Here is a 27972-nt window from a genome sequence, read left to right as displayed (position 1 = left end):
TCAGCTAAAACCACGTGCTTAAATGACTGGCGTCCGATTGCTCAGACACCAATCTGCAGCAAGTGCTTTGAGAAGCTGATTAAAAAGCACATCTGGGGCCTCATGTATCAACGCTGCGTACGCACAAAAACTTTGCGTACGCCAGGTTTCACGCTCAGAATCGCTCACGTTTGGATTTACTAACGATGAACTGAACGTGGGAATGTGCGCAGCTCCACGCCAGCCATAAAGCACGTTTTTTGTGCGTGTCTGTTTTATTTCCATTAACGACTCCTAGAGGCAGTTGTGTTAAATTGCTCTCTACAAAGTGTCTTTGAGCCGTGCATTGACAGCTGTATGAGACAGGTTCATCTAGCAGGTATATAAGATTTCCATACCATACAGTTGACCAGCCAAACATTAAAGCGCAATTTGCAGCGGTCGCCTGTTTTCCCAATGTAATGGGGGCGATCTACTGCTCGCACATTGCTATAAAGGCGCCATCTGAAGATGAATTTGCATACGTGAATCAGAAACATTTCCATTCAATAAATTTGCAAATAAAATATGATGCACAGACTTATTAATGATTCATACTTGTCTTCTTCGTGATAAATAGTTGGCAAAATCTGATATGTAGCGGGGGAAAAAAGGAAAATGAGTTAATCAGACGCTGGATTCGAACCGAGTTCATGCTCGAACGTGTCAAAACATGTTGACATGCGTTTTACGAGCTGCGCCACTTAGACTGTTAAGGCTGCTGCAACATTTTACACATATAAATCACACTATTTCCTGTTTACCCCACTCAGTGCGATGTTCAGACCCAACTGTGTTAACCGCATCAGCTAAACTCTCCCACTCAATTTTTTCTTTTGTTATTAATTCTGGTGGACAAACTTGCAAAAAACACAGTTTTTCTTCGGTCTACCTTCGAAAGTTGCACCTCTTATTCACATTCGGTTCAAAGTTTCTCTTTTCGCATGCTTTTGCCATTGCTTTTTCCTTGGGTTTTGCCAAAATAGAGTCATTAGCATATTCATACGGGGGAGGAGGCAGGGAGGGGTTTTGTGCTCGTGCATGTTGCGCTCAGTTTCACGTTCATTCGGATGTACAATAGAATATACGTGAGATTCGGCGTACGCATTGTTTCATACATTTGAATTTTTTTCTGCGTACGCACATTTACAGCTTTGTGCGTACGCAATGTTTTAGTAGGATTTCCACGCAAGTCTTCGTACATGAGGCCCCTGCTCTGTCCTGCCCGCTCACACTGACCCTCTGCAATTTACATACAGAAATAACCGCTCCACTGATGATGCAATTGCTTTCACCTTGCACACTGCTCTGTCTCACCTGGAAAACAAAAGCACATATTTGAGAATGCTGTTTGTGGACTACAGCTCAGCATTCAACACCATGGTCTCTGCCAAGCTGGTGGTGAAGCTCCAGGCTCTGGGTCTTCACAGCTCATTGTGCAACTGGATCCTGGACCTCCTGTCAGGCAGACGCCAGGAGGTCAGAATGAACAACGTTACCTCATCCACACTGATCCTCAACACTGGTGCTCCACAGGGCTGTGTTCTCAGCCCACTCCTGTACTCCCTGTACACACATGACTGTACAGCAAAACACAGCTTCAACGTCATCGTTAAATTTGCTGATGACACAACGCTGGTGGGCCTAATCACAGATAATGATGAGACGGCCTGCAGAGAGGAGGTGCACACTCTGAAGCAGTGGTGTCAGGAAAACCACCTCTCACTCAACATCTGCAAAACCAAGGAGCTGGTGGTGTATTTTAGGAGAGAGAAGAGAATACACACCCCCATCACCGTCAACGTGACGCCGGTGGACGCCAGTTCCTTTGTTTAATATGATACGCAATAGGCTTCCACATTTCTTGTGGGCTGCATACTTCACTCTTTCATGTGTCGAGTATTTAGCAATTTATTTAGTTTTCTATTTAGAGCGGATTTTCTTTATTATAGTAGTCATAGTATTTCTTAATCAGTGTAAAGAATAACTGGATGTTTACAAAAACATTTTGATATTGGTAAAGGCGTCTGCAACTTTTGGGAAACACCAAATCACCGTCACTGTCAAAACTTGTTCATGACTGCATGCGGTACAGGTGAATTGGGTAGGCTAAATTGTCCGTAGCGTATGAGTGTGTGTGTGGATGTTTTCCAGAGATGGGTTGCGGCTGGAAGGGCATCCGCTGCGTAAAAACTTGCTGGATAAGTTGGTGGTTCATTCCGCTGTGGTGACCCCGGTTTAATAAAGGAACTAAGCCGACAAGAAAATGAATGAATGAATGACTTCTTCAGTTGTACTGCAGGTTTAACTGAACTTTATTGCATTATAGTCGCTGTTGTACTGTTCAGTTCACTGCAGTTATGTTTTGTTAATTGTTTTTGCAAATAAACTCTTAAAATTCTAATCAGAAAATCACTTTAATCCAAAACACATCCCAGAAAAAAGTACGAAATAGTCCTGAAGATGTTGAAGAACAAACCTCTTAGAACACAAGTGCAGTTCAGTTCTTACCACAGCCCTGGCATATTACACTACAGCAGCACAAGTGCAGTAAAGACAGAGTTTACTAGTTTTTACTCCAGATTACTGCATCTTATACTGCTGTTGAACTTTATTGAACTCTATTTGTACTGTGTTTATACTTTATTGTATTGCGATTGTGCAATTGTACATTATTTTACTGCAGTTATACTTCTATATTCTGTTGTTGTACTGCAGTTATTTTTGTAAGGGTTTGTTTAAATGCTCCAGCATATATTAACTGAGAAATTGATATAAACATGGTGAACTCATTTGTGCTGAGCACTGTATGACAATGGATCAGACTATATCTGAAGGATTTAGAATTAACATTTTAGTTTAAGTTTAATGCTTAATGTGGCTCAATGCATTGAAACTGTTTTTAAGACCAAACCTAGTGTAGCCAGACATCTCTAGTTCATCTGACTCTGTGCTCTAGTGCTCCAGCAACCCCATCCAAGATTGTCAGATGTGCCAGTGGAAGCAAAACTCCAGCAATTGACAGAAGTGAAGAACAAACTTTTGGGGAAACCAGACTCAGCCAGGCCAACAAACAGCAGCTTTCCACTGGCCGAATGAAATGAGCAGAGCTGCAGTTTGGCCATGAGAGAGCATCTATTGTTATTGTTGCCGGTAAAATAATCATTTGAGATGTCTGTTTTAGATTTGCTCAGTAAAAATATAATTTATAGATATCTTTAATCCCATTGTATACAGTTGAAGTCAGAATTATTAGCCCCCTTTGAATTTTTTTTCTTCTTTTTAAAATATTTTTCAAATGATGTTTAACAGAGTAAGGGAATTTTCACAGTATGTCTGATAATATTTTTTCTTCTGGAGAAAGTCTTATTTGTTTTATTTCTGCTAGAATAAACAAAGTTTTAAATTTTTTAAACACCATTTTAGGGACAAAATTATTAGCCCTTTTAAGCTACTTTTTTTTTGATAGTCTACAGAACAAACCATCGTTATACAGTACTTGCCTAATTACCCTAACCTGCCTAGCTAACCTAATTAACCTAGCTAAGCCTTTAAATGTCACTTTAACCTGTATAAAAGTGTCTTGAAAAATATCTAGTCAAATATTATTTACTGTCATCATGGCAAAGATAAATCAGTTATTAGAAATGAGTTAATAAACTATTATGTTTAGAAATGTGTTGAAGAAATCTTCTCTCCGTTAAACAGAAATTGGGGGGAAAATAGACAAGCAGTCTAATTATTCAGGGGGGCTAATAATTCTGACTTCAACTGTATATATATTAATGGAATATGATCTTTACCTCTAATGATCTTCAGTAAAATTACTCATTTTGACTCATACAGTGTGTTTTTGGCTACTGCAAGACTGAAGAACTGCAAGTAACATTTGACTAAATATCTGTCAGTAGTGATGCACAAATAAACAAGGAGGACATATAAAACTCTTCATTTATTTTAAGAACTATTGCTCTCCTTATTCCTTTACATTTAAATTGAGGACAGAAATGTGTTTAAAAGTTATTGTTGGATACTTCTAAAAGGTGCTGTAATGTAATTGACTGGTGTCTTGTGTTTCTTTCAATAATGATTGAACATGTTTCTCTTTTATCTGTTATTTTTGTAGATTTTGTCTTGATGTTGCTGGACAATGAAAAACAGACAGGAACTGGACAGCTTGTGATGGCAGAAACTGAGCAGAACAGCTGCTTCTACAAGCGACAGCCCAAATCACACTGACCATCATAAGACTGTTCTTCCAGGCCTGAACCCAGAGCTGCTTGTGTTCCCAGTGAGTTTCTATGTACTAAGTACTATGAGTTTCTTTCTTCTGTTATACACAAAAGAAGATGTTTTGAAAAATGCTGGAAACCTGTAACTATTGACTTCCATTGTGTTTGTTTTCCTACTGTGGACATCAATGGTTACAGGTTTTCAGATTTGTATCTTCTTCAGTGTTCAACAGAGGAAAGAACCTCATCGGTTTGGAAGCACGTGAGTAAATAGTTGAGGGAGAACTCTCTCTTTAATTGAGTAAGGAGTCATTTAGAAAACTCACAGAAATGATGATCAGAGCTTCAGTTTGATTCACAGGATTTTATTTGACTTATTAGCCAACAATACATAGAAGCAGTTCATCACAAAACAATTCAAAGAACAATTCATTACAAAACAATCATGAACACTTCATTATAAAACAATCAGTCTCTCTTATGACAGAACACCAGATTCATTAATGAGGTAGAAAATAGTTGAGCAGATCTTTGATGACACTTTAGAGGAGAAAACTGTGACAGCACTGGAGTTGAAGTTCAGTTCAGTTCAGTTCAGTGTGGTTTAATTGTCACTGCTGAAAGTCCAAACACTAAAGAGCAAATCCATCGATGCGCAGCTCCACAAGTCCCAACCAAGCAAGCCAGCGGCGACAGTGGCGAGGAACAAAACTTCACCTATTGACAAAAGTGAAGGAAAAAACCTCGAGAGAAACCAGGCTCGGTTGGGTACGACCATTTCTCCTGTGGCCAAAGGTCTTGTGCAGAGCTGCGGTCTAGGCACCATTCATTACCATTATTGTCATTAATTACTCAGCTCATGTCCTTAGTTCAAATTCATGTTTAGTTTATATCGAGAACCCAAATTAAAACATTTGAGATGAAATCTGAGAGCTCTCTGACCCTCAAACCGCACGTCCAGAAGAGCGCAGTGCACTGTATGTGTGTCGCACTGCTGACGTTTAACCCAGAGGCCTGCGCGACTTCCTCTCATTTAAACAAAGCGTGGGCACATCTGAGGTAAACGTCAGCAGTGAACACACACACAGTGCAGGACAGAGCTCTCATGGTGTGATGATTTGATTTCATCTCAAATCTTTTCATTTGTTTTCTGAAGATGAGGAAAGGTGTCAGGGGTTTGGAGCGAAACTTCTTTAATGCAGAAAGAAAAACAAAATGATTTAAACAAAAATAATGACTTCAGAAGTCCTGTACTGCACTGGATGTGTGTCGCACTGCTGACGGATAACCCAGAGGCCTGCGCGACTTCCTCTCATTTAAACAAAGCGTGGGCACATCTGAGGTAAACGTCAGCAGTGGACACACACACAGTGCAGGACAGAGCTCTCATCAACACACTGACACTGAAAAGTAAGATCTGAGGGGTTTGGAATGACATGAGGGAGTAATTAATAACTGATAATGCTAGTTTAGTGACTTTAATTGTGCTTTCCACTTTCTCACTTTAGTGTTTTCTAAAATGAAGAAAAACAACACAAAGTTATTTAAGCAGTGATATGAAGGGCTGTCAAATAAGACTTGTGATTCTAAAAGAGCAGAAGAGGAAAGAACAGGAATAGCATGAAGGAAAGAAAGACTGAAGATGTAGTTTTGTGCTCGGTGTGTTCCTCTACCTCCTCTTGTTTAACTGCTGCGCAGGATTTGGGGTCGTTGGATTGAACCACCGGTGCTTTTCTAACTGATGTAACTGCAGCCGCTCAAGTGGACAGCGGGCCAAACACTGGGAAAGCAGGTTCTGGCATACTGAAAAGTGACACAGAGAGTGTGAAATATGTATGTAACCATTATATTCAATGCTTTTTTACTCGTGACTGACATATTTTATTCTGTCACTGAGGCTGAGATTGTTCAGAGGTGTCTGCTTACCTGGAGTTAACCTGGGGTGTGTCTCAAGGGATGCAAACATTACTGAATCTTTGTCAGAAAAGGGCAATTCTGCATGCAATATATCGTACAGCACGCTGCCTATTTGCCAAATGTTTGCCGGGTCAGCATAGAATGTGGGATCCTTGAAAACCTCAGGTGGCGTGATCCCACTGGCTCCTATAAGAGAGACATTTTCAGAATTCAGTCATTTCATAAGACAATACTGTGAGCAAAGAAACTAACACAAAACGCCAACTCACCTCGAAATTCACTGCTGTTGAAAGGCTCGCTGGTAATTGGCCAAGCACAACCAAAGTCGATCAATTTGAGCTGTAATCGGGGTTTCGTCACCAGGATGTTCTCCGTGTGGATATCGCCATGGAAAACTCCACGCTCAGTGCAGAACTTTACAGCTCGGATCAACTGACGAATTAACCGGCGTGCTCGCTTTTCACTAATTCGCCATCTCACTGTGATGTAATCAGCCAAGGTCCGGCTTGACTCTGGGTACTCCAAGACGAGAAGGAAGCTGCTCTCATTCTCAATCCAGTCGTGTAATCCAATGATATTTGGGCATTGCGGAGCATTCATCAACCTAAGCATCATTGCCACTTCCGCAAGCACAGGTGTGGAATGACCATCCTAGAAAGAACAACAGATTTCAAAGATATTACCAGAGCAGAATGAAACAAAGTACAGAAACAAAAACTGGAAAATGTTATTGTTGTGTGAATTATTCAACTTACAATGTTGAGATATTGGTCCTGTTTAAGCTTGGTTATAGACTTCAGGGCAACCTGCGAAAAAAAACAGTCAATTTTTCAAAGTAAGTGGCAAATTAAAGCCAACAAACTATTAATATTTAATAATTAGGAGGAAAATGCTGACTGAATGTAAAAAATAGTTCTCTACCTTTTCACTTTCACGAAGTTTGTGAGATGCCACATACACCTTGCCAAAAGCTCCTTCTCCAATCATGCTGTCTACTTTAAAGTCAGACAAATCAAATCCTGAAACACAGAAAAAGAGCAGGGAGATTTACTTGGATTGTCTGGTATGAAACGGATCAAATAAAAGACTAATAAATCCTTTAAATCTGGATCTAATGCAATGAGCTGAAAGCAGTAACTTCTACCAGAATTACAGGAGTAAATTGATCACTAATTATATTAATTATGAGTTACAGAAGGAAATGATGACTTACTACGAGTGGGCACAGAAGCCTCTTTAGGCTCTTCAGGAGCTGGGCCTGGCAGACATACTGACTCAGGGTCAGCGGGTTCTGCGATTTCAGGCATAATTTCAGCAGGCACTGCCTCAGGATCAGCTTCATTCTCCAGCCCTGGCTCAGACTCTGGCCGGAGCTCGGGCTCGGACTCGGATTTTGGCGCTGACTCAGGCTCAGGCTCGGACTCGGACTCGGAATCTGACTCTGACTCTGGCTCTGGCTCAGGTTCAGGTTCAGGTTGTGGTGTAAGATGCTGGACTACATCGGTGTCACAGCACAGGAAAGGGCACGTTGCAGCCTTCCATACTCTCTTGAAGAAAGCAGAGACTCTTTTCCCTTTCCTTCCTTTCTTGGGTTTTTCTAAAATGTAGAAAACAAACAGAAACATCTCCATGAACAGAGCTGCAGCTACTAATTAATACACAACCAACAGCACAACAAATGACACTGTCTGATTTACAAGCTAAAAACAACAAAGCTTAAAAATATCAGATGAACCAAATTCAGGATGACTCACCATCAGTCCCATCAATATCAGAGGGGTCTTGAACAGACGGAGGCGACTCAGGACAGGCCGAATCTGCATCCGTCATGTTCTTAATATTGGCGAGGCCATGGACACTGATTGGCTGAGGATCTTCCCAGATCTGGCCTGGCAGACACACCAGCTCAGTGTCAACATGACCTGTCAGGGCCGTTGAGGACTCAGGACGGGCCGGATCTGCTGTTTGCTTGATCCTGGAGGGGCCCGGAACACTCAACGGCTGAGGGTCTTCACAGACCTGGCCTGGCAGCCACACCGGCTCAAGGTCTGCATGTGCTGCGACGGTCCTGGAGGGACCTGGAACAGGCAGATGCTCGCAATCATCGATATCCGACTGTGGTTCAAATGGAGCCACTCTGTTCCGGCCACAGCAAAGGAAAGGGCGCTTCACAGCCTTCCATGCTCTCTTGAAGAAAGCAGAGGCTTTATTCCCTTTCCTCCTTTTTTCTGGATTTTCTGAAATAAAGGAAATGAACAGGGAAATATTAGAAAACTCTTTAACCACAGGTTCAAAATAGACAAACTGCAGTAAATTAGACATATAAAAGACAATCACACAAAACAAACAACAATAATAAATGTACAATTATAATAGAAAATGTTTGAAAACTGATATTAATTATGTGGATTTGCAAATCATTTCTAAGATGTAAAATGACAAACACAAGCTGACAAATAGTCTGTAAGTCATAAGTCCATATTAGACATCAGGAAAAAACCTAAAAGCAACTATTTAACAAAATTAAACATCTCACTCCTGCTCACACAAAATGCAAACTATTATAAGAACTGACTTAGAGTCAATATTCTGAGTTTTACCAGTTATAGTTTGAGCTATTTAACAATCACCATCACAATGTTTAATCACATTAATTTGGCCTTTTATTTGTTTGTCAGTGGGTGCTACATCTACATCTACATTCTTCCTCAAGCACCACTTCTCCACCACAGAAAAACTAATGAACCTAAATCAACATTGTTCAGCTTTTCATTAGCAATTGTCAAACTCAAAGAGAACAATTCCTCTCGCTCTGGAGCTTCAGGTAAGAAATCTGTGAGTAAATTATAACTTTAAACATTTAACAATTAGTCTTAGAAATCCAAATGAAAATAGAAGTCTTGCTCCAGAACTTCAGTCACAGAAACAGAGCTCTAGACATTTATTATTATGGAGGTGAAGTTGGTTTTATATTTGCACATTTGTTCATTTAACAGTTCGTATAAGTTGTTTACCAATATTGGGTCTGAAATCGCATGTAATTATGACTTCAAATCAACATTAGCACTATTTAACTGACTGTAAACACTGTTATATGATGATAGTCATTGACTGTTAAAATATTTCCCCATTTAGAATTTGAAACAATATTTTTCTTTTATATTATTAAGGAGAAAGTCAGAATGTGTGAATATTAAACCAACTTTACCTCAATTGTATTAATTCATCCCTGCTTGAACAAATAAAGACTTAAATATAATATTCTCACTCAGTTTGCTAAAATATAACAAATATTCCTCCACACCATCAAAAACTAAGAACATTACTGTGCAGGTCTACACAAAGGATTTAAATTAAAGTATTATTAAAATGTTTTTATTAGTAAAGTTAACAAGGCACAATTTCTGTTGAGTGGAAATGAGAAACCTAAAAGCCAGAATGTCGATACATAAAATATCAGCAGGGCTCAAATCACAGAGTCAGAAAATATTCAATATCACAACTACACTACACAATTACAAACACGAGAGGTTGAATATTTGACTCTTAAGTCGGCAATTCGCTTTTATGGCTATATTATATTATTATTATTATATTTTTTATTAAATAATGCGTGAAAATACACTGTTTTTGTAAACTGTCATCTCACCTGTTGGGCTTCTCATACCGGTAGGAGGTGTAGGAGAAGCCATCGTGTCACTTTGATGATTATGGTTGACAAATACTGTCTTAATCAAATTAAGTCGAGTAAAAAACGCAGCTGACGTGTTATTTGCCATTTGAGATGCAAAACAAGTCGCTAAAGTCGATAATCACTGTTCACTCTACTCGTTCGTTTGTCACTCTGAGGAATTTCTGAACTGTGTTCTGTCCTATGACGTAACGGCGTTCTATTTATGACATCATAGGTGAAGTGAGCTACATTGCTTCTTCCAGACCCTTACAACTTCAAGATATTTTTTGTTACTATGACAGTAAAACTGATATCAGAGAACTACATTATTAACTTTTTTATTTTGTATGGAAAATATTTTATTCACAAATAAAAATTCTCCAATTCGCAGCCTTCTATTTCACATTTTTTAATAGAAATTGATGTTTTTAATAAAACCCCTAGACTAGTTAATAACAAGAAAAGTGATAGATTCTTGGATTATTCTGATAAATATTTTGGAAATATCACGGATACATAAGTCCTTGTTTCCTCTTGCTGTATTTGTGTTATGTATGTATCTCTGTTTAATTTTATTTATTTATATTTTTCTCTCTTTTGTTTCTCTTTTAATTAAATTTTTTATATGTTTATATAATTTTTCCTGATCTGTTATTATCATTATTTTTTGTGTAAAATTGGATTTTGTACGTTTATTATTGAAGTCAATAAAAAAAATACAAATAAAATAAAATCAATGAAGAAAAAAAAATCGGTGAGCTGTGCGGGGTGATCCATAACGGCGCTCTGCTCGGTCAAGTTTTGTTGAGATCCACAACTCAGTTGTTGTTTTTGTCAGATAATAAATTTATAACAAATAAAGTGTGACACACACCCTGATAAAAGCTTCAGCAATTATTATCAAATTATATCAGAAATATCAGTATAAACTGCAGCTGTACGAGCAGCACCAGCGAAGATACATTCATTATCTTTTACCAATAAAGTATACAAACCTGAATTCAATGTATTTATCAATAAATTTACAAACATGTATTAAAGTTTTATATCACAGTCAATAATAAGTGGACATTTGTGCTTCACATGTAAAAAGTTGAATGAGAAATATGAAGGGTTGGGCTAAAATAGTCTATAAATTATTAGTCCACAAGAGAAAGAGAAAATGTTTTGTGATTTATTAGGCAAATAACAAACTGGACCGCACAAATAACCTCACTAGAAATTGTCCATCTGAATAATAAAACAATAACAACAGTAATAATTATTATAATGTCCTTCCCTTTTAATGAGTCAAATTCACTGATAATGACAATCATTATATAATCGCTAAAATATGATCATTATCAGTGGATTTGACTCATTATATAAAACACTTTTGGTGCTGGACACTTTATTAATGGTTTTGTGGTAAACAGCAGCTGCCATTTAATATTAATTGAACATTTTAATTTGATAATTTCAGTCTAATAAAAAATAAAACGAATCAAATGGAATAAAACAATAATAAAATGAAATAAATACTTAAAGGAAAATGTGAACGATGATGATATTATTCTCCATTCATGAAATCTACAGGCATCATAAACTGCTTCCAGAACAGTTATTGGATTCTTTTCTGAGGATCATATTTATTATTATTTACGCTAAATTATTGACTATTATATTGCATTATTATTATTATATTATTATATTTATTATATTATAATTATATACGATTATTGACGATTCAGGCTAAAGCAGGGCATTACAAAAGGTCATGTGACTAACTTCCCTGACGTCACTTCTCGCGTAAATGTAAGGCCTCTTAAAATTATTCCGGAATTTTATTTAATTTCTTTCTAATTTTATTACAAAATCTTTTAATGCGCTTTTATTTTAATTGCTATAGCAACGCGTGTTGATATAAATTCGGACTGCATATAAACACAATCAAATCCATCGCAATCTGTTGGTTGAGAGACGAGGCGAGGTTGCAGAGCATTTCTGTGCGGATCCTGAGATTTCTTGAGCTGTTCGAGGATTTCTGAGAGAAGACTAATTATAAAGAGCACAACTTCATTAATCAGTTTTTATTTCAGTTCTTGTTTTCTGATTGTTTCGTTAAACATTTGTTTTGTTTTACTTTTCTTATTTTCACTTCTTTTTGTTCTTATTTTTCCTTAATTTCCTCTGTTTTAAATAAATTTTCATATTTTATCTGTATTTTCTTGTTTTATTGCAGGTTGGAGGAGATTGTCCATGTCCCACATGGGTGAAGAAAGAGAGGTGAGTGTTTTTAATTTGTCATTAGTTTGTCATTGGTTTGTCACTGAATGATGCTGTACGATGATTGATTGATATGAAAAAGATCACAGAAGTAACATGAAACAAAAAAATAATAAAAAATGTTTTAATGTTTGTTTTTATTGTTTAAAACAATTATAATGATGGAAACTGCAGAGTTGCTCAATAAAAACTGCACGTTCCTTCTGAAAGTGTGATAAAAGTGAGCAGTAAAAGTGTTTCTGTGTGTGATTTATATTTAACCTCAAGCCATTCCAGACCCAGGAGTGCTGCTTTCACCCAGACAGCAGCTCTGGACACAGACACACAGGACGGCACCGCTGAGCTTCCTGGATATTTTCTCCTCTGCCTTCACATTTGGCTGATTCCGCATCCACAGACCAGAGGAACAGCAAGAGGAAAAGGCAAAGCAGCAGCCAGCAAACACCGTCCACCTCTTCCCGGAGACCGGCCAAACGCTCTCGCAGAGGTCAGCACAGCTCAAATCTTCCAGATCTTCTGGCTCAGTTAGGAAATGATTTGTCATTGAAGACACTGCAGCATGTTTTCTCTTCTCTCTTCATTTCTTGTGCTCTTCTGTGTTGCTGACTTGTACCTGAAGGGCCCGTTGCTGGGACGAGGTGGATTCGGCTGTGTTTGCTGCGGTCCGCAGGTCTGATGGACTGCCAGTAAGAGATCTTCTTCACTCCTTCATTCAGACATGCTTTAGAAATGTTGCTGTCAGTAAATGTCATGTGTCTCCATCAGGCAGGTGTGATTTACTCTGCTTTTTCTGTCTGCAGGTGGACATCAAGTACGTGTCAAAGGACCGGACCCCCGAGACACTGAAAGTTGTATGTTTTGGTGTGAGTCTGTGGTGTTTGATTCAGTCCTTTATATAATGGAGGGTTTGTCCTGCAGGATGGTCAGGGTCGGCTGCCGCTGGAGGTGGCATGAAAGACCCACATCACTTCAGCTCCTGCCTGCCCCAGTGTCCTGCAGCTGCTGGACTGGTTTGACCGTCCCAGATGGTACGTCTTGATCCTGGAGCGTCCGGCTTCTTGCCAAGATCTCCAGAGCTTCTGTGAGGAGAATGGCTGTCTAACCACATGCCTAAATGACTGGCGTCCGATTGCTCTGACACCTATCTTCAGCAAGAGCTTTGAGAAGCTGATTAAAAAGCACATCTTCTCTGTCCTGCCCGCTCACACTGACCCTCTGCAATTTGCATACAGAAATAACCGCTCCACTGATGATGCAATTGCTTTCACTCTGCACACTGCTCTGTCTCACCTGAAAAACAAAAACAAATATTTGAGAATGCTGTTTGTGGACTACAGCTCAGCATTCAACACCATGGTGCCTGCCAAGCTGGTGGTGAAGCTCCAGGCTCTGGGTCTTCACAGCTCATTGTGCAACTGGATCCTGGACCTCCTGTCAGGCAGACGCCAGGAGGTCAGAATGAACAACATTACCTCATCCACACTGATCCTCAACACTGGTGCTCCACAGGGCTGTGTTCTCAGCCCACTCCTGTACTCCCTGTACACACATGACTGTACAGCCAAACACAGCTCCAACGTCATCGTTAAATTTGCTGATGACACAACGCTGGTGGGCCTAATCACAGATAATGATGAGACGGCCTGCAGAGAGGAGGCGCACACTCTGAAGCAGTGGTGTCAGGAAAACCACCTCTCACTCAACATCTGCAAAACCAAGGAGCTGGTGGTGTATTTTAGGAGAGAGAAGAGAATACACACCCCCATCACCGTCAACGTGACGCCAGTTCCTTTGTTTAATATGATACGCAATAGGCTTCCACATTTGTTGTGGGCTGCATGCTTCACTCTTTCATGTGTCGAGTATTTAGCAATTTATTTAGTTTTCTATTTAGAGCGGATTTTCTTTATTATAGTAGTCATAGTATTTCTTAATCAGTGTAAAGAATAACTGGATGTTTACAAAAACATTTTGATATTGGTAAAGGTGTCTGCAACTTTTGTGAAACACCAAATCACCGTCACTGTCAAAACTTGTTCATGACTGCATGCGGTACAGGTGAATTGGGTAGGCTAAATTGTCCGTAGCGTATGAGTGTGTGTGTGGATGTTTTCCAGAGATGGGTTGCGGCTGGAAGGGCATCCGCTGCGTAAAAACTTGCTGGATAAGTTGGCGGTTCATTCCGCTGTGGTGACCCCGGTTTAATAAAGGGACTAAGCCGACAAGAAAATGAATGAATGAATGACTTCTTCAGTTGTACTGCAGGTTTAACTGAACTTTATTGCATTATAGTCGCTGTTGTACTGTTCAGTTCACTGCAGTTATGTTTTGTTATTTGTTTTTGCAAATAAACTCTTAAAATTCTAATCAGAAAATCACTTCAATCCAAAACACATCCCAGAAAAAAGTACAAAATAGTCCTAAAGATGTTGAAGAACAAACCTCTTAGAACACAAGTGCAGTTCAGTTCTTACCACAGCACTGGCATATTAGACTACAGCAGCACAAGTGCAGTAAAGACAGAGTTTACTAGTTTTTACTCCAGATTACTGCATCTTATACTGCTGTTGACCTTTATTGAACTGTATTAGTATTGTGTTTATACTTTTATTACATTGCAATTGTGCAATTGTACATTATTTTACTGCAGTTATACTTCTATATACTGTTGTTGTACTGCAGTTATTTGTGTAAGGGTTTGTTTAAATGCTCCAGCATATATTAACTGAGAAATTAATATAAAAATGGTGAACTCATTTGTGCTGAGCACTGTATGACAATGGATCAGACTATATCTGAAGGATTTAGAATTAACATTTTAGTTCAAGTTTAATGCTTAATGTGGCTCAATGCATTGTTTTTTAAAGACCAAACCTAGTGTAGCCAGACATCTCTAGTTCATCTGACTCTGTGCTCTAGTGCTCCAGCAACCCCATCCAAGATTGTCAGATGTGCCAGTGGAAGCAAAACTCCAGCAATTGACAGAAGTGAAGAACAAACATTTGGAGAAACCAGACTCAGCCAGGGCAACAAACAGCAGCTTTCCACTGGCCGAATGAAATGAGCAGAGCTGCAGTTTGGCCATGAGAGAGCATCCATTGTTATTATTGCCAGTAAAATAATCATTTGAGATGTCTGTTTTAGATTTGCTCAGTAAAAATATAATTTATAGATATCTTTAATTACAATTTATACAGTTGAAGTCAGAATTATTAGCCCCCTTTGAATTTTTTTCTTCTTTTTAAAATATTTTTCAAATGATGTTTAACAGAGTAAGGGAATTTTCACAGTATGTCTGATAATATTTTTTCTTCTGGAGAAAGTCTTATCTGTTTTATTTCAGCTAGAATAAACACAGTTTTTAATTTTTTAAACACCATTTTAGAGACAAAATTATTAGCCCTTTTAAGCTACATTTTTTTCTCGATAGTCTAAAGAACAAACCATCGTTATACAGTACAATAACTTGCCTAATTACCCTAACCTGCCTAGCTAACCTAATTAACCTAGCTAAGCCTTTAAATGTCACTTTAAGCTGTATAAAAGTGTCTTGAAAAATATCTAGTCAAATATTATTTACTGTCATCATGGCAACGATAAATCAGTTATTAGAAATGAGTTATTAAAACTATTATGTTTAGAAATGTGTTGAAGAAATCTTCTCTCCGTTAAACAGAAATTGGGGGGAAAATAGACAAGCAGTCTAATTATTCAGGGGGGCTAATAATTCTGACTTCAACTGTATATATATTAATGGAATATGATCTTTACCTCTAATGATCTTCAGTAAAATCACTCATTTTGACTCATACAGTGTGTTTTTGGCTACTGCAAGACTGAAAAACTGCAAGTAACATTTGACTAAATATCTGTCAGTAGTGATGCACAAATAAACAAGGACGTATAAATCACTTCATTTATTTTGAGCACTATTGCTCTCCCTATTCCTTTACATTTAAATTGAGGACAGAAATGTGTTTAAAAGGTTTTATTGTTACTTCTAAAAGGTGCTGTAATGTAATTGACTGGTGTCTTGAGTTTCTTTCAATAATGATTGAACATGTTTCTCTTTTATCTGTTATTTTTGTAGATTTTGTCTTGATGTTGCTGGACAATGAAGAACAGACAGGAACTGGACAGCTTGTGATGGCAGAAACTGAGCAGAACAGCTGCTTCTACAAGCGACAGCCCAAATCACACTGACCATCATAAGACTGTTCTTCCAGGCCTGAACCCAGAGCTGCTTGTGTTCCCAGTGAGTTTCTATGTACTAAGTACTATGAGTTTCTTTCTTCTGTTATACACAAAAGAAGATGTTTTGAAAAATGCTGGAAACCTGTAACTATTGACTTCCATTGTGTTTGTTTTCCTACTGTGGACATCAATGGTTACAGGTTTTCAGATTTGTATCTTCTTCAGTGTTCAACAGAGGAAAGAACCTCATCGGTTTGGAAGCACGTGAGTAAATAGTTGAGGGAGAACTCTCTCTTTAATTGAGTAAGGAGTCATTTAGAAAACTCACAGAAATGATGATCAGAGCTTCAGTTTGATTCACAGGATTTTATTTGACTTATTAGCCAACAATACATAGAAGCAGTTCATCACAAAACAATTCAAAGAACAATTCATTACAAAACAATCATGAACACTTCATTATAAAACAATCAGTCTCTCTTATGACAGAACACCAGATTCATTAATGAGGTAGAAAATAGTTGAGCAGATCTTTGATGACACTTTAGAGGAGAAAACTGTGACAGCACTGGAGTTGAAGTTCAGTTCAGTTCAGTTCAGTGTGGTTTAATTGTCACTGCTGAAAGTCCAAACACTGAAGAGCAAATCCATCGATGCGCAGCTCCACAAGTCCCAACCAAGCAAGCCAGCGGCGACAGTGGCGAGGAACAAAACTTCACCAATTGACAAAAGTGAAGGAAAAAACCTCGAGAGAAACCAGGCTCGGTTGGGTACGACCATTTCTCCTGTGGCCAAAGGTCTTGTGCAGAGCTGCGGTCTAGGCACCATTCATTACCATTATTGTCATTAATTACTCAGCTCATGTCCTTAGTTCACATTCATGTTTAGTTCATATCAAGAACCCAAATTAAAACATTTGAGATGAAATCTGAGAGCTCTCTGACCCTCAAACCGCACGTCCAGAAGAGCGCAGTGCACTGTATGTGTGTCGCACTGCTGACGTTTAACCCAGAGGCCTGCGCGACTTCCTCTCATTTAAACAAAGCGTGGGCACATCTGAGGTAAACGTCAGCATTGGACACACACACAGTGCAGGACAGAGCTCTCATGGTGTGATGATTTGATTTCATCTCAAATATTTTCATTTGTTTCCTGAAGATGAGGAAAGGTGTCAGGGGTTTGAAGTGAAACTTCTTTAATTCAGAAAGAAAAACACAAAAATATTAAAACAAAAATAATGACTTCAGAAGTCCTGTACTGCACTGGATGTGTGTCGCACTGCTGACGGATAACCCAGAGGCCTGCGCGACTTCCTCTCATTTAAACAAAGCGTGGGCACATCTGAGGTAAACGTCAGCAGTGCGACACACACACAGTGCAGGACAGAGCTCTCATCAACACACTGACACTGAAAAGTAAGATCTGAGGGGTTTGGAATGACATGAGAGAGTAATTAATAACTTTAACAGTCTTGTGAAATTCTGGAAATGCTGCTGTTCTCCTCTTCGCTTCTTTAGTGTTTTCTAAAATGAAGAAAAGCAACACAAAGTTATTTAAGCAGTGATATGAAGGGCTGTCAAAGAAGACTTGTGACTCTAAAAAGAGCAGAAGAGGAAAGAACAGGAATAGCATGAAGGAAAGAAAGACTGAAGATGTAGTTTTGTGCTCGGTGTGTTCCTCTACCTCCTCTTGTCTCACTGCTGCACAGGATTTGGGCTCGTTGGATTGAACCACTGGTGCTCTTCAACCAGATGTAACTGCAGCCGGTTAACTGGATTACGGATGAAACACTGGGAAATCAGGTTCAGGCAATCTGAAAAGTGACACAGAGAGTGTGAAATATGTCTGCATACTCAAGATTCATGAACGTGTTTAAATCTCACTACATCAAATTACAAAACATCCACAATGAAATCACTTTAATATCTACAGTAACCATTATATTTAATCCTTTTTTACTCGTGACTGACATATTTTATTCTGTCACCGAGGCTGAGATTGTTCAGAAGAGTCTGCTTACCTCTAGATAACCTGGAGTGTATCTTAATGGAGCCAAACATTATTGATTGTCTGTTGTAAAAGGCCAATCGTCTATGCATTATTTCATACAGCACGAGGCCTATCGTCCACACGTATGCCGGGTAAGCATGGAATGCTCGACGCCTTAAGACCTCAGGTGGCGTGTACTGTCCAGCTCCTGTAAGAGAGACATTTTCAGAATTCAGTCATTTCATAAGACAATACTGAGACCAAAGAAACTAACACAAAACGGCCACTCACCTCGATATTGATTGCTTTTGAGGGGCTTGTGGGTAATTGGCTGAGCACAACCAAAGTCGATCAATTTAAGCTCTAATTGGGGTTGAGTCACCAGGATGTTCGCACTGTGTATGTCTCCATGGAAAACTCCACGCTCAGCGCAGAACTTAACAGCTCGAATGAACTGACGCATTAACCGGCGTGCTTGGTTTTCTTCAACCTCAAATGTATCTCTGAGGTACTGATACAAGGTCTTGCATGACTCTGCATACTCCAGAATGAGAATGACGTTTTTCTTATTCTCAATCCAGTTGTGGAATCTGATGATGTTTGGACATTGCGGAGCATTCTTCAACTTAAGCATCATTGCCACTTCCGCAAGCACAGGTTTGGAATGACCATCCTAGAAAAAAAAACAGATTTCAAAGATATTACCAGAGCAGAATGGCACAAAGTTCACGAAGTAAATAATCACTCAGCTCCATATTATGCTGAACACAAAAGAAGATATTTTGAAGAATGTTGATAAACCAGTAAGCAGTGACTTCATAAGTATTTTCTTTTTCTACAATGGAAGTCAGTAACTCTCTGTTTCCAACATATCTGCTATTGAGTTCAGTTTAAAGTGGTCCAGACAGGTACGGGACAAGTGAAGGATGAGCAAATGGTCAGCACATTTTCACTGTTGTGTGAATTATTCAACTTACAATGTTGAGATAGCGGTCCTGTTTAAGCTTCATGATACACTTCAGGGCAACCTGCGGAAAAACAACAACAAATTAAATTAAAGCCAACAAATGATTTATATTTAATAATCAAGAGGAAAATGTTGACAATGTAAAAAATAGTTCTCTACCTTTACTCTTTTACTACGCTTGTGAGATGCCACAAACACCTGGCCAAAAGCTCCTTCTCCAATCAAGTCTCCTACTTCAAAATCACACAGATCGTATCCTGAAACACAGAAAAAGAGCAGGGAGATTTACTGGGAGTGTCTGATATGAAACAGTTCAAATAAATGACTCCTATCCTTTGAATCTGGAATTATTGCAATGAGCTGAAAGCAGAAACTTCCATCAGAATTGCAGGAGTAAACTGATCACTGATTTATATAAATTATGAATTACAGAATGATAACTTACCACTAGAGGACCCAGACGCCTCTTTAGGCTCCTTAGCAACGTGGCCTGGCAGACATACTGACTCAGGGTCAGCTTTATCTTCCAGCTCTGGCTCGGGCTCTGGCTCAGGTTGTGGTGTAAGATGCTGGACTACATCCGTGTCACAGCACAGGAAAGGGCGCGTTACAGCCTTCCATACTCTCTTGAAGAAAGCAGAGACTCTTTTCCCTTTCCTTCCTTTCTTGGGTTTTTCTAAAATGAAGAAAACAAACAGAAACATCTCCATGAACAGAGCTGCAGCTACAGCGCTCAGCATATTCATATATGCAGTACACCCCATTTAGAAAATGAATGTTTTTATCTATTTCTCAGTGAATCTGGGTAATATATATTGGTGCATTTGAACAAAACAGATTTATCAAACAGATTCATTTATTAAAATAATAATTTAGTCACAGAACATCTTTAGAAATGGAAAGATAATACAATTAATATCATGCCAAATATTGCAAAATTTACCAACTACAACATTTCAACAAAATTGTCAATATTTTTTGTTTCTCTTTGACTTTTGCTAATTTAGAAAATTTAATTGAATATTTTCCCTGAACATATACATTTGGGCTACTCATTTTTGAACCATTATTTAGTTATTTTGTTAGATAAGCTCCAGATTTGGCTTCAGTTCTGACTAAACTAATGTACATGCACAAATATAATATTATAAAGCCTCCTATAGAAAATCTGAATTTAAATGAGAGATTTGTGGGGGGTGCACTCATATATGTTTAGCACTGTATTAATTAATACACAACCAACAGTACAGCAAATGACACTTTCGGATTTATAAGCTAAAAACAACAAAGCATAAAAAAAAACAGACGGCAGAAATAAAATGAACCGAATTCAGGATGACTCACCATCAGTCCCATCAATATCAGAGGGGTCTTGAACAGACGGAGGCGACTCAGGACAGGCCGAATCTGCATCCGTCATGTTCTTAATATTAGATGGGCCATGGACACTGATCTGGCCTGGCAGACACACTAGCTCAGTGTCAACATGACCTGTGAGGGCCGTTAAGGACTCAAGACGGGCCGGATCTGCTGTTTGCTTGATCCTGGAGGGGCCCGGAACACTCAACAGCTGAGGGTCTTTACAGACCTGGACTGGCGGACACATCTGCTCAGGGTCAACATGATCTGCGACGGTCGTTGGCTTGATCCTGGATGGTCCTGGAACAGCCAATGACTCCAAACTATCGCAGACCTGGACTGGCAGACACATCTGCTCAGGTTCAACATGACCTGTGAGGGCCGTTAAGGACTCAGGACCGACCGGATCTGCATTCGGCACATCTGCTGTTTGCTTGATGCTGGAGGGGCCCGGAACACTCAACGGCTGAAGATCTTCACAGACCTGGCCTGGCAGCCACACCGGCTCAAGGTCTGCATGTGCTGCGACGGTCCTGGAGGGACCTGGAACAGGCAGATGCTCGAAATCATCTTTATCCGACTGTGGTTTAAAGGAAACCACTCTGTTCCGGCCACAGCAAAGGAAAGGGCGCTTCACAGCCTTCCATGCTCTCTTGAAGAAAGCAGAGGCTTTATTCCCTTTCCTCCTTTTCTCTGGATTTTCTGAAATAAAGGAAATGAACAGGGAAATATTAGAAAACTCTTTAACCACAGGTTCAAAATAGACAAACTGCTGTAAATTAGACATATAAAAGACAATCACACAAAACAAACAACAATAATAAATGTACAATTATAATAGAAAATGTTTGAAAACTGAAATTAATTATGTGGAATTGAAAATCATTTCTATGATGTAAAATGACAAACACAAGCTGACAAATAGTCGATAAGTCATAAGTCCATATTAGACATCAGGAAAAATCCTAAAAGCAACTATTTAACAAAATTAAACATCTCACCCCTGCTCACACAAAATGCAAACTATTATAAGAACTGACTTTGAGTCAATAATCTGAGCTTTGCCAGTTATAGTTTGAGCTATTTAACAATCACCATCACAATGATTAATCAAATTTATGTAGCATTTTATTTGTTTGTCAGTGGGTGCTACATCTACATTGTTCCTGAAGCACCACTTCTCCACCACAAAAAAACTAAAAAACCTAAATCAACATTTTTCAGCTTTTCATTAGCAATCGTCAAACTTAAAGTGAACAATTTCTCTCGCTCTGGAGCTTCAGGTAAGAAATCTGTGAGTAAATTATAACTTTAAACATTTAACAATCAGTCTTAGAAATCCAAATGAAAACAGAAGTCTTGCTCCAGAACTTCAGTTACAGAAACAGAGCTGTAGACATTTATTAATATGGAGGTGAAGTTGGTTTTATATTTGCACATTACTTCATTTAACAGTCTATATATATTGTTACCAGTAAGAGATTGTATACTTAATCACAAAAAATTCACAAAACCATAACTACACAAAAAAATCACATTACAATGAAGAGACGTTGCATATTTGCCTCTCAGGTCGGTACACTAATAACTTTACATGGCGATATATTAATATTATTTTACTTTTTACTTCATAATTTACTGTATTATTAAATAATACGTGGAAATACACCGTTTTTGTAAACTCTCATCTCACCTGTTGGGCTTCTCATCACGGTAGAAGGTGAAGGAGAAGCCATCGTGTCACTTCGATGATTTTCGTTGACAAACTCAGTCGTGATCGTATTAACTCGATTAAAAAACGCAGCTGACGTGTTATTTGCCATTTGAGATGCAAAACAAGTCGCTAAAGTCGTTAAATCACTGTTCACTGTACTCGTTCGTTTGTCACTCTGAGGAATTTCTGAATTCTGTCCAGTGACGTAACGGCAATTGAATTCGTTCTATTTATTCGTCATCAGTGGTGGGGGGGGGCGCACTGGCGCAGGCCGCGGGGTGAACCAAGATGGCGGTCAAGTTCGTTGAGCGTGTTATAAATTCTGTCTGCATATAAAAACAACCTAAACCCATCGCAATCTGTTGGTTGAGAGACGAGGCGACTTTTGCAGAGCATTTCTGTGCTAATCCTGAGATTTCTGAAGCCGTTGGAGGATTTCCGAGAGGAGACTAATTATGAAGAGCACAACTTCATTAATCAGTTTTTATTTCAGTTCTTGTTTTCTGATTGTTTCATTTTCACTTCGTTTTTTTCTTTCATTTACAGTTTTATTTATTTACTTTGTTTTACATTTATTTTCATACTTTATTTGTATTTCCTTGTTTTATTGCAGGTTGGAGGAGATTGTCCATGTGCCACATAGTTGAAGAAAGAGGAGGTGAGTGTTTTTAATTTGTCATTAGTTTGTCATTGGTATGTCACTGTTTAATGCTGTACGATGTTTGACTAATTATGAAAAGATCACAGAAGTTAACATGTAACAAAAAAGATTTATTGAAAATAGATATTGATGTATGTTTATATCTAAACCATTATAATGATGAAAAACTGCTGAGTTGCTCAATAAAAACTGCAAGTCCCAATAGAAAGAGTGAAAAAAGTGACCAGTGAAAGTGTTTGTTGTGTGATTTATCTTTTAGCTTCAAACCACTTCAGAGTCAGCACCCTAGCATTTTAGAAATAAACTGCAGGACAAAAAGCGTGCGTGTGTGTGTGTGTGTGTGTGTGTGTGTGTGTGTGTGTGTGTGTGTGTGTGTGTGTACATACAGTTAAAGTCAGAATTATTAAACCCCCTGAATTATTAGCTCCTATTTATTTTTTTCCCCAATTTCTCTTTACCATATTAAAGATTTCTTTTAACTAGGCAGGTTAGGGTAATTAGGCAAGTTTTTGTATAATGATTGTTTGTTCTGTAAATTATCGAAAAAAAAAATTTGACCTTAAAAGTGGATTTAAAAAAATTTTAAACGGCTTTTATTCTAGCCTAAATAAAACAAATAAGACTTTCTCCAGAAGAAATAATATTATCAGACATACTGTGGAATTTCCTTGCTCTGTTAAACATCATTTGGGAAATATTTTAAAAAAGAAAAAAATTCAAAGGGGGCTAATAATTCTGACTTCATCTGACTAAATGTAAATGTAAATATATACTGTGAATATATTTTAATAATATATATAAATAAAACAGTTTTTTCCTCTGGAGAAAGTCTTTGTTTTATTTCAGCCAGAATAAAAGCAGATTTAAATTTTTAAAAAACATTTTAAGGTTAAAATTATTAGCCCCTTTTAGCTTTTTTTTTTTTGATAGTCTACAGAACAAACCATCGTTATACAATAACTTACTTAATTACCCTAACCTGCCTAGTTAACAGGTAGTTCTAATTAATTAGTTAGTTCTCAGGGGGGCTAATATTTAGTGGTAGTAGATAGACTTCAACTGTGTGTGTGTGTGTGTGTGTGATATATATATATATATATATATATATATATATATATATATATATATTATATATATATACACACACACACACACACAGTAGGTTTTAGTAAAGTATAAGTACATTTTACTATTTAAAGGAACGTTTATCTTCCTAATGTACAACATTTTTTTTTTATTTGTTTGTCAGTGGGTGCTACATCTACATCTACATTCTTCCTCAAGCACCACTTCTCCACCACAAAAAAAACTAATGAAACTAAATCAACATTTTTCAGCTTTCCAGTATCAATTGTCAAACTCAAAGAGAAATGAAAGCTTTAGCGAAGGTTCTACCAGGAAGACTGAGATGTCATGTCATTCATAATAGATATCTCGTCAGCCTATAACAACCAAGCAAGCCAGCCATGTATTTAAGCTCATCTAAATAGTCTGTTTTGCTGTATTCAGGTGACGTTGCGGAAGTTTCCCTCCATCCTCCCCATCACCACCACCACCACCAGGTCGGCCTCGTCTCCACTCAGGGGGTTGGCTTCGCCCTGCCTTCATCTTCAGGCAGGATCTGCCAGCTCATCCAGAGTTCTGCACTATAGACGGGGCTTACGCCAAAGAACTTTATGAAAGGACCGTAACGAACTCTCATTCATGCAAAGAATTCACAATAAATGTTCAAACGTTTATCTGCCTCCTAGAGTCTTTCTGGTAGAACAATTTTTCTCGCTCTGGAGCTTCTGTTAAGAAATCTATGAGTAAATTATAACTTTAAACATTTAACAACAATTTTTCATATGAACTGAGTAATTTCTGTTTGTGAATTGGCAGTCGTTTCACAGGAAATTGTTATTGGAACAGGCCCTTTCTTAACAAGCTCAGAGTGCTCATCATCTGACGAGTGTTTTGGTGAGACAGCAGGAGGAAGCTGCGTTTCGTTGTTTGTCATATTTATACCTTTTTTTTCTAAATGTTCTCAATTCTTACTCCTGCACGCTTCACCTGCCTCTACTCTGATTTCTGGCAGACTGGTGTCACTAAAATCTCTGTGATTGTGAACAACAGCAAGAAAATAAAAAACGGTCCATTTGAAATAATCCTTCTGAAAGTGTGATGAAAGTGAGCAGTAAAAGTGTTTTTTTGTTTGTGATTTTATATTTAACCTCAAGCCATTCCAGACCCAGGAGTGCTGCTTTCACCCAGACAGCAGCTCTGGACACAGACACACAGGACGGCACCGCTGAGCTTCCTGGATATTTGGCTCCTCTGTCTTCACATTTGGCTGATTCTGCATCCACAGACCAGAGGAACAGCAAGAGAAAAAGGCAAAGCAGCAGCCAGCAAACACCGTCCACCTCTTCCCGGAGACCGGCCAAACGCTCTCGCAGAGGTCAGCACAGCTCAAATCTTCCAGATCTTCTGGCTCAGTTAGGAAATGATTTGTCATTGAAGACACTGCAGCATGTTTTCTCTTCTCTCTTCATTTCTTGTGCTCTTCTGTGTCGCAGACTTGTACCTGAAGGGCCCGTTGCTGGGGCGAGGTGGATTCGGCTCTGGGTTTGCTGGGGTCCGCAGGTCTGATGGACTGCCAGTAAGAGATCTTCTTCCCTCCTTCATTCAGACATACTTTAGAAATGTTGCTGTCAGTAAATGTCATGTGTCTCCATCAGGCAGGTGTGATTTACTCTGCTTTTTCTGTCTGCAGGTGGACATCAAGTACATGTCGAAGGACCGGACCCCCGAGACACTGAAAGTTGTATGTTTTGGTGTGAATCTGTGGTGTTTGATTCAGTCCTGGATATAATGGAGGGTTTGTCCTGCAGGACGGTCAGGGTCGGCTGCCGCTGGAGGTGGCATTAAAGACCCACATCACTTTAGCTCCTGCCTGCCCCAGTGTCCTGCAGCTGCTGGACTGGTTTGACAGTCCCAGACGGTACGTCCTGATCCTGGAGCGTCTGGCTCCTTGCCAAGATCTCCAGAGCTTCTGTGAGGAGAACGGCTGTCTGGACGAGCGTCTGGTCAAGGAACTGCACCAGGACGTCAAGCCAGAGAACCTGCTGATCTCCAGAGTCCCAGGACATCAAGCTGCTGGACTTCGGCTGTGGAGATCTGCTGAAGCGCTCGGCCTACAAATACTTTGCAGGTGGGTTTGAGTTACAGAAGGAAACGTTCTGTTGATGTTTGTGAACGTCTGCTGATCAACTTAAGGGAATTTGTCTGTACTGGAGCATTTGGAGCAGATGTTTGTGGTCTTCTTGTGTCTCTCAGGCACTCCTGCATTCGCTCCTCCTGAGTGGTTTCGCAGACGTCGCTACAATGCCACTCCAGCTACAGTCAGGTCAGTAGGAGTGACGCTCTACAACATCCTGTGTGACCGTTTCCCCTTCAGAGGCGCATAGAGGGTCACGTCCAGAAGCAGACTGACCTTTCCTAGGAGCTTGTCAACAGGTAAGAGATTCAGACACATTCAGAGATGGCGTGGCGAGCGAGCAGAAGTGTGTTGTTGTGTGTTTCTGAAGACAAGGTTGTGTGTAATAGAGTGCCGTCAGCTGATTCGCTGGTGTCTCAGTGCAGCGCCGACTGATCGGCCCAGTTTAGATGATCTTGAGCGCCTTCCCTGGTTACACTGAACAGGTGGCCACAGACATTACACTGATCTGAGTCCAGCAGTCTTGGTTCGGCTTGTATTGTCAGGTTCAGTGTAGAAAAACGCTTTCAATGACTTGTAGAAGGAGAGCAGGAGTGGCAGAGGAACTGAGGAGAACAGATCCTGATCCTGAACTTCCTCTGCTTCATCTGTGAGGCTCTGTGTGAAGCTGAAGGAGCTAAAGACACACACACACACACACACACACACACACACACACACACACACCAGCTCAGAGATTAGATTGGATCAGGTCAGTTCAAGCTAAGATAATATTAATAGTATGTACTGAATTTTTTTTAATTTCTTACAGTTGTAGTTTTATACACTTGGGAAAATAGTAAATATTTATTTTAACTCTATATAAAGTAAAAAATATATTATTGCAGTCAAAATTAGTGCATTAACGCATGCGATTTAATATATTAAAATGTGTCAAAATAATTAACGTAATTAACGCAGTTGCAGTTTTTTTTTACTTCCTGTTGTGGTGGACGTGTTCAACATGCAAAGAAATATGGATAAGACCAAGGAAGCACTTTTGAAGGCAAGTTTCAGTATAAAACAATTCATATCACAACACCAGGCTCTCCAGAGCGATCATGCGTGTTGAATCTGAAGGGAGTCGCTTCGGTGGGTTGTCTGTCTGTGTGTGTGTGTGTCTGTGTCAGGGGTTAAGCGAGTGACATATCCGAGTAGGGGCGTGTGCACACGAGACGTACCTGAAGAGCAGTGGGGGTGAGTTGCGCTCGACATACCTGAAGAGCCAGGAGGGATGCGGTGGAGAGGGGTGTGCAATGTATTTAAGGACCGGGCGGGAGACGCGCGATTTCTGGGACATTATCATTTATTTGTGGGCATCCGGGAGTCTCTATGCATTTGCGGGATACTCCTGCAACTTCCAGGACACTTGGGATGTCTGGACTGGACTGTCTTAGCAACTGGATGAATGTCCAGGAGGACTGAGCAAAATTGTTTATACTTTATAATTAATGTTCTCAATTCACAGCAATACAACTTTACAATGAGTACAATTGCTTGTATTCAATACTTTATTATTATTATTATTATTATTATAATTTTCCATAATCCAACCTGGAAATAATTTTTTTCTTTATTGACATTGATTGTTTTGAAATTCAAATGGCATTACATGCTTGTGTTTTTATTTCTGCAATATAAATATGGCTGTCAAGCCAGGATCTTGATGGTTTATTGTGGGTATGTTGATTGCATGAAGAAATCTGTGTTATAAGTTAAACAAAAATTTCTAATAAACAATTATA

At 39.1% G+C, this 27972-nt stretch overlaps 3 protein-coding genes across 7 annotated transcripts in view; 1 reads left to right on the top strand and 2 right to left on the bottom strand.

Moving 5' to 3' along the window:
* Positions 1 to 27972, bottom strand: part of tln1 (talin 1) — a 1269505-nt gene that overhangs the window by 737873 nt on the left and 503660 nt on the right. The window lies entirely within an intron of this gene.
* Positions 5 to 27897, top strand: LOC141376301 (serine/threonine-protein kinase pim-3-like). 3 transcript variants are annotated; one of them, XM_087270181.1, is made up of 15 exons: positions 5 to 86; positions 1226 to 3171; positions 4145 to 4309; positions 12062 to 12105; positions 12373 to 12592; positions 12725 to 12791; positions 12906 to 15218; positions 16196 to 16360; positions 22942 to 22986; positions 24499 to 25147; positions 25285 to 25429; positions 25548 to 25630; positions 25745 to 25795; positions 25863 to 26182; positions 26308 to 26487. In XM_087270181.1, exons 10-15 carry the CDS (start codon positions 25010 to 25012, stop codon positions 26330 to 26332), a joined length of 762 nt encoding a protein of 253 aa, XP_087126307.1. In that variant the 5' UTR covers positions 5 to 86; positions 1226 to 3171; positions 4145 to 4309; positions 12062 to 12105; positions 12373 to 12592; positions 12725 to 12791; positions 12906 to 15218; positions 16196 to 16360; positions 22942 to 22986; positions 24499 to 25009; the 3' UTR covers positions 26333 to 26487. The 3 variants fall into 3 exon arrangements, 1 of the variants encoding a protein (XP_087126307.1); XR_015500775.1 differs by lacking the exons at positions 5 to 86; positions 1226 to 3171; positions 4145 to 4309; ... (3 more) ...; positions 12906 to 15218; positions 16196 to 16360 and adding exons at positions 27200 to 27233; positions 27358 to 27893 and having other exon boundaries at positions 22674 to 22986; XR_015500774.1 differs by lacking the exons at positions 5 to 86; positions 1226 to 3171; positions 4145 to 4309; ... (3 more) ...; positions 12906 to 15218; positions 16196 to 16360 and adding an exon at positions 27200 to 27897 and having other exon boundaries at positions 22674 to 22986.
* On the bottom strand, positions 4600 to 22850 carry LOC137496555 (uncharacterized). Of its 3 annotated transcripts, none has more exons than XM_087270121.1 (9): positions 9817 to 10868; positions 7922 to 8404; positions 7381 to 7764; positions 7089 to 7186; positions 6923 to 6973; positions 6437 to 6818; positions 6177 to 6353; positions 5924 to 6053; positions 4600 to 5764 (listed from the first exon to the last, which is right to left on the bottom strand). In XM_087270121.1, the coding sequence occupies exons 1-9, from the start codon at positions 9944 to 9946 to the stop codon at positions 5755 to 5757; spliced, it is 1845 nt and encodes a 614-aa protein (XP_087126247.1). In that variant the 5' UTR covers positions 9947 to 10868; the 3' UTR covers positions 4600 to 5754. The 3 variants fall into 3 exon arrangements, with proteins under 3 accessions (XP_087126247.1, XP_087126246.1, XP_087126245.1); XM_087270120.1 differs by lacking the exons at positions 5924 to 6053; positions 6177 to 6353; positions 6437 to 6818; ... (3 more) ...; positions 7922 to 8404; positions 9817 to 10868 and adding exons at positions 17983 to 18112; positions 18320 to 18496; positions 18580 to 18961; ... (3 more) ...; positions 20600 to 21316; positions 22308 to 22850 and having other exon boundaries at positions 5713 to 5764; XM_087270119.1 differs by lacking the exons at positions 4600 to 5764; positions 5924 to 6053; positions 6177 to 6353; ... (4 more) ...; positions 7922 to 8404; positions 9817 to 10868 and adding exons at positions 16651 to 17822; positions 17983 to 18112; positions 18320 to 18496; ... (4 more) ...; positions 20600 to 21316; positions 22308 to 22850.

Source organism: Danio rerio, chromosome 10, assembly GCF_052040795.2.
Source record: "Danio rerio strain M-AB ecotype USA chromosome 10, GRCz13ab, whole genome shotgun sequence".
NCBI classification, from domain to species: domain Eukaryota; kingdom Metazoa; phylum Chordata; class Actinopteri; order Cypriniformes; family Danionidae; genus Danio; species Danio rerio.
This window is presented reverse-complemented; position numbering and strand designations above follow the sequence as displayed.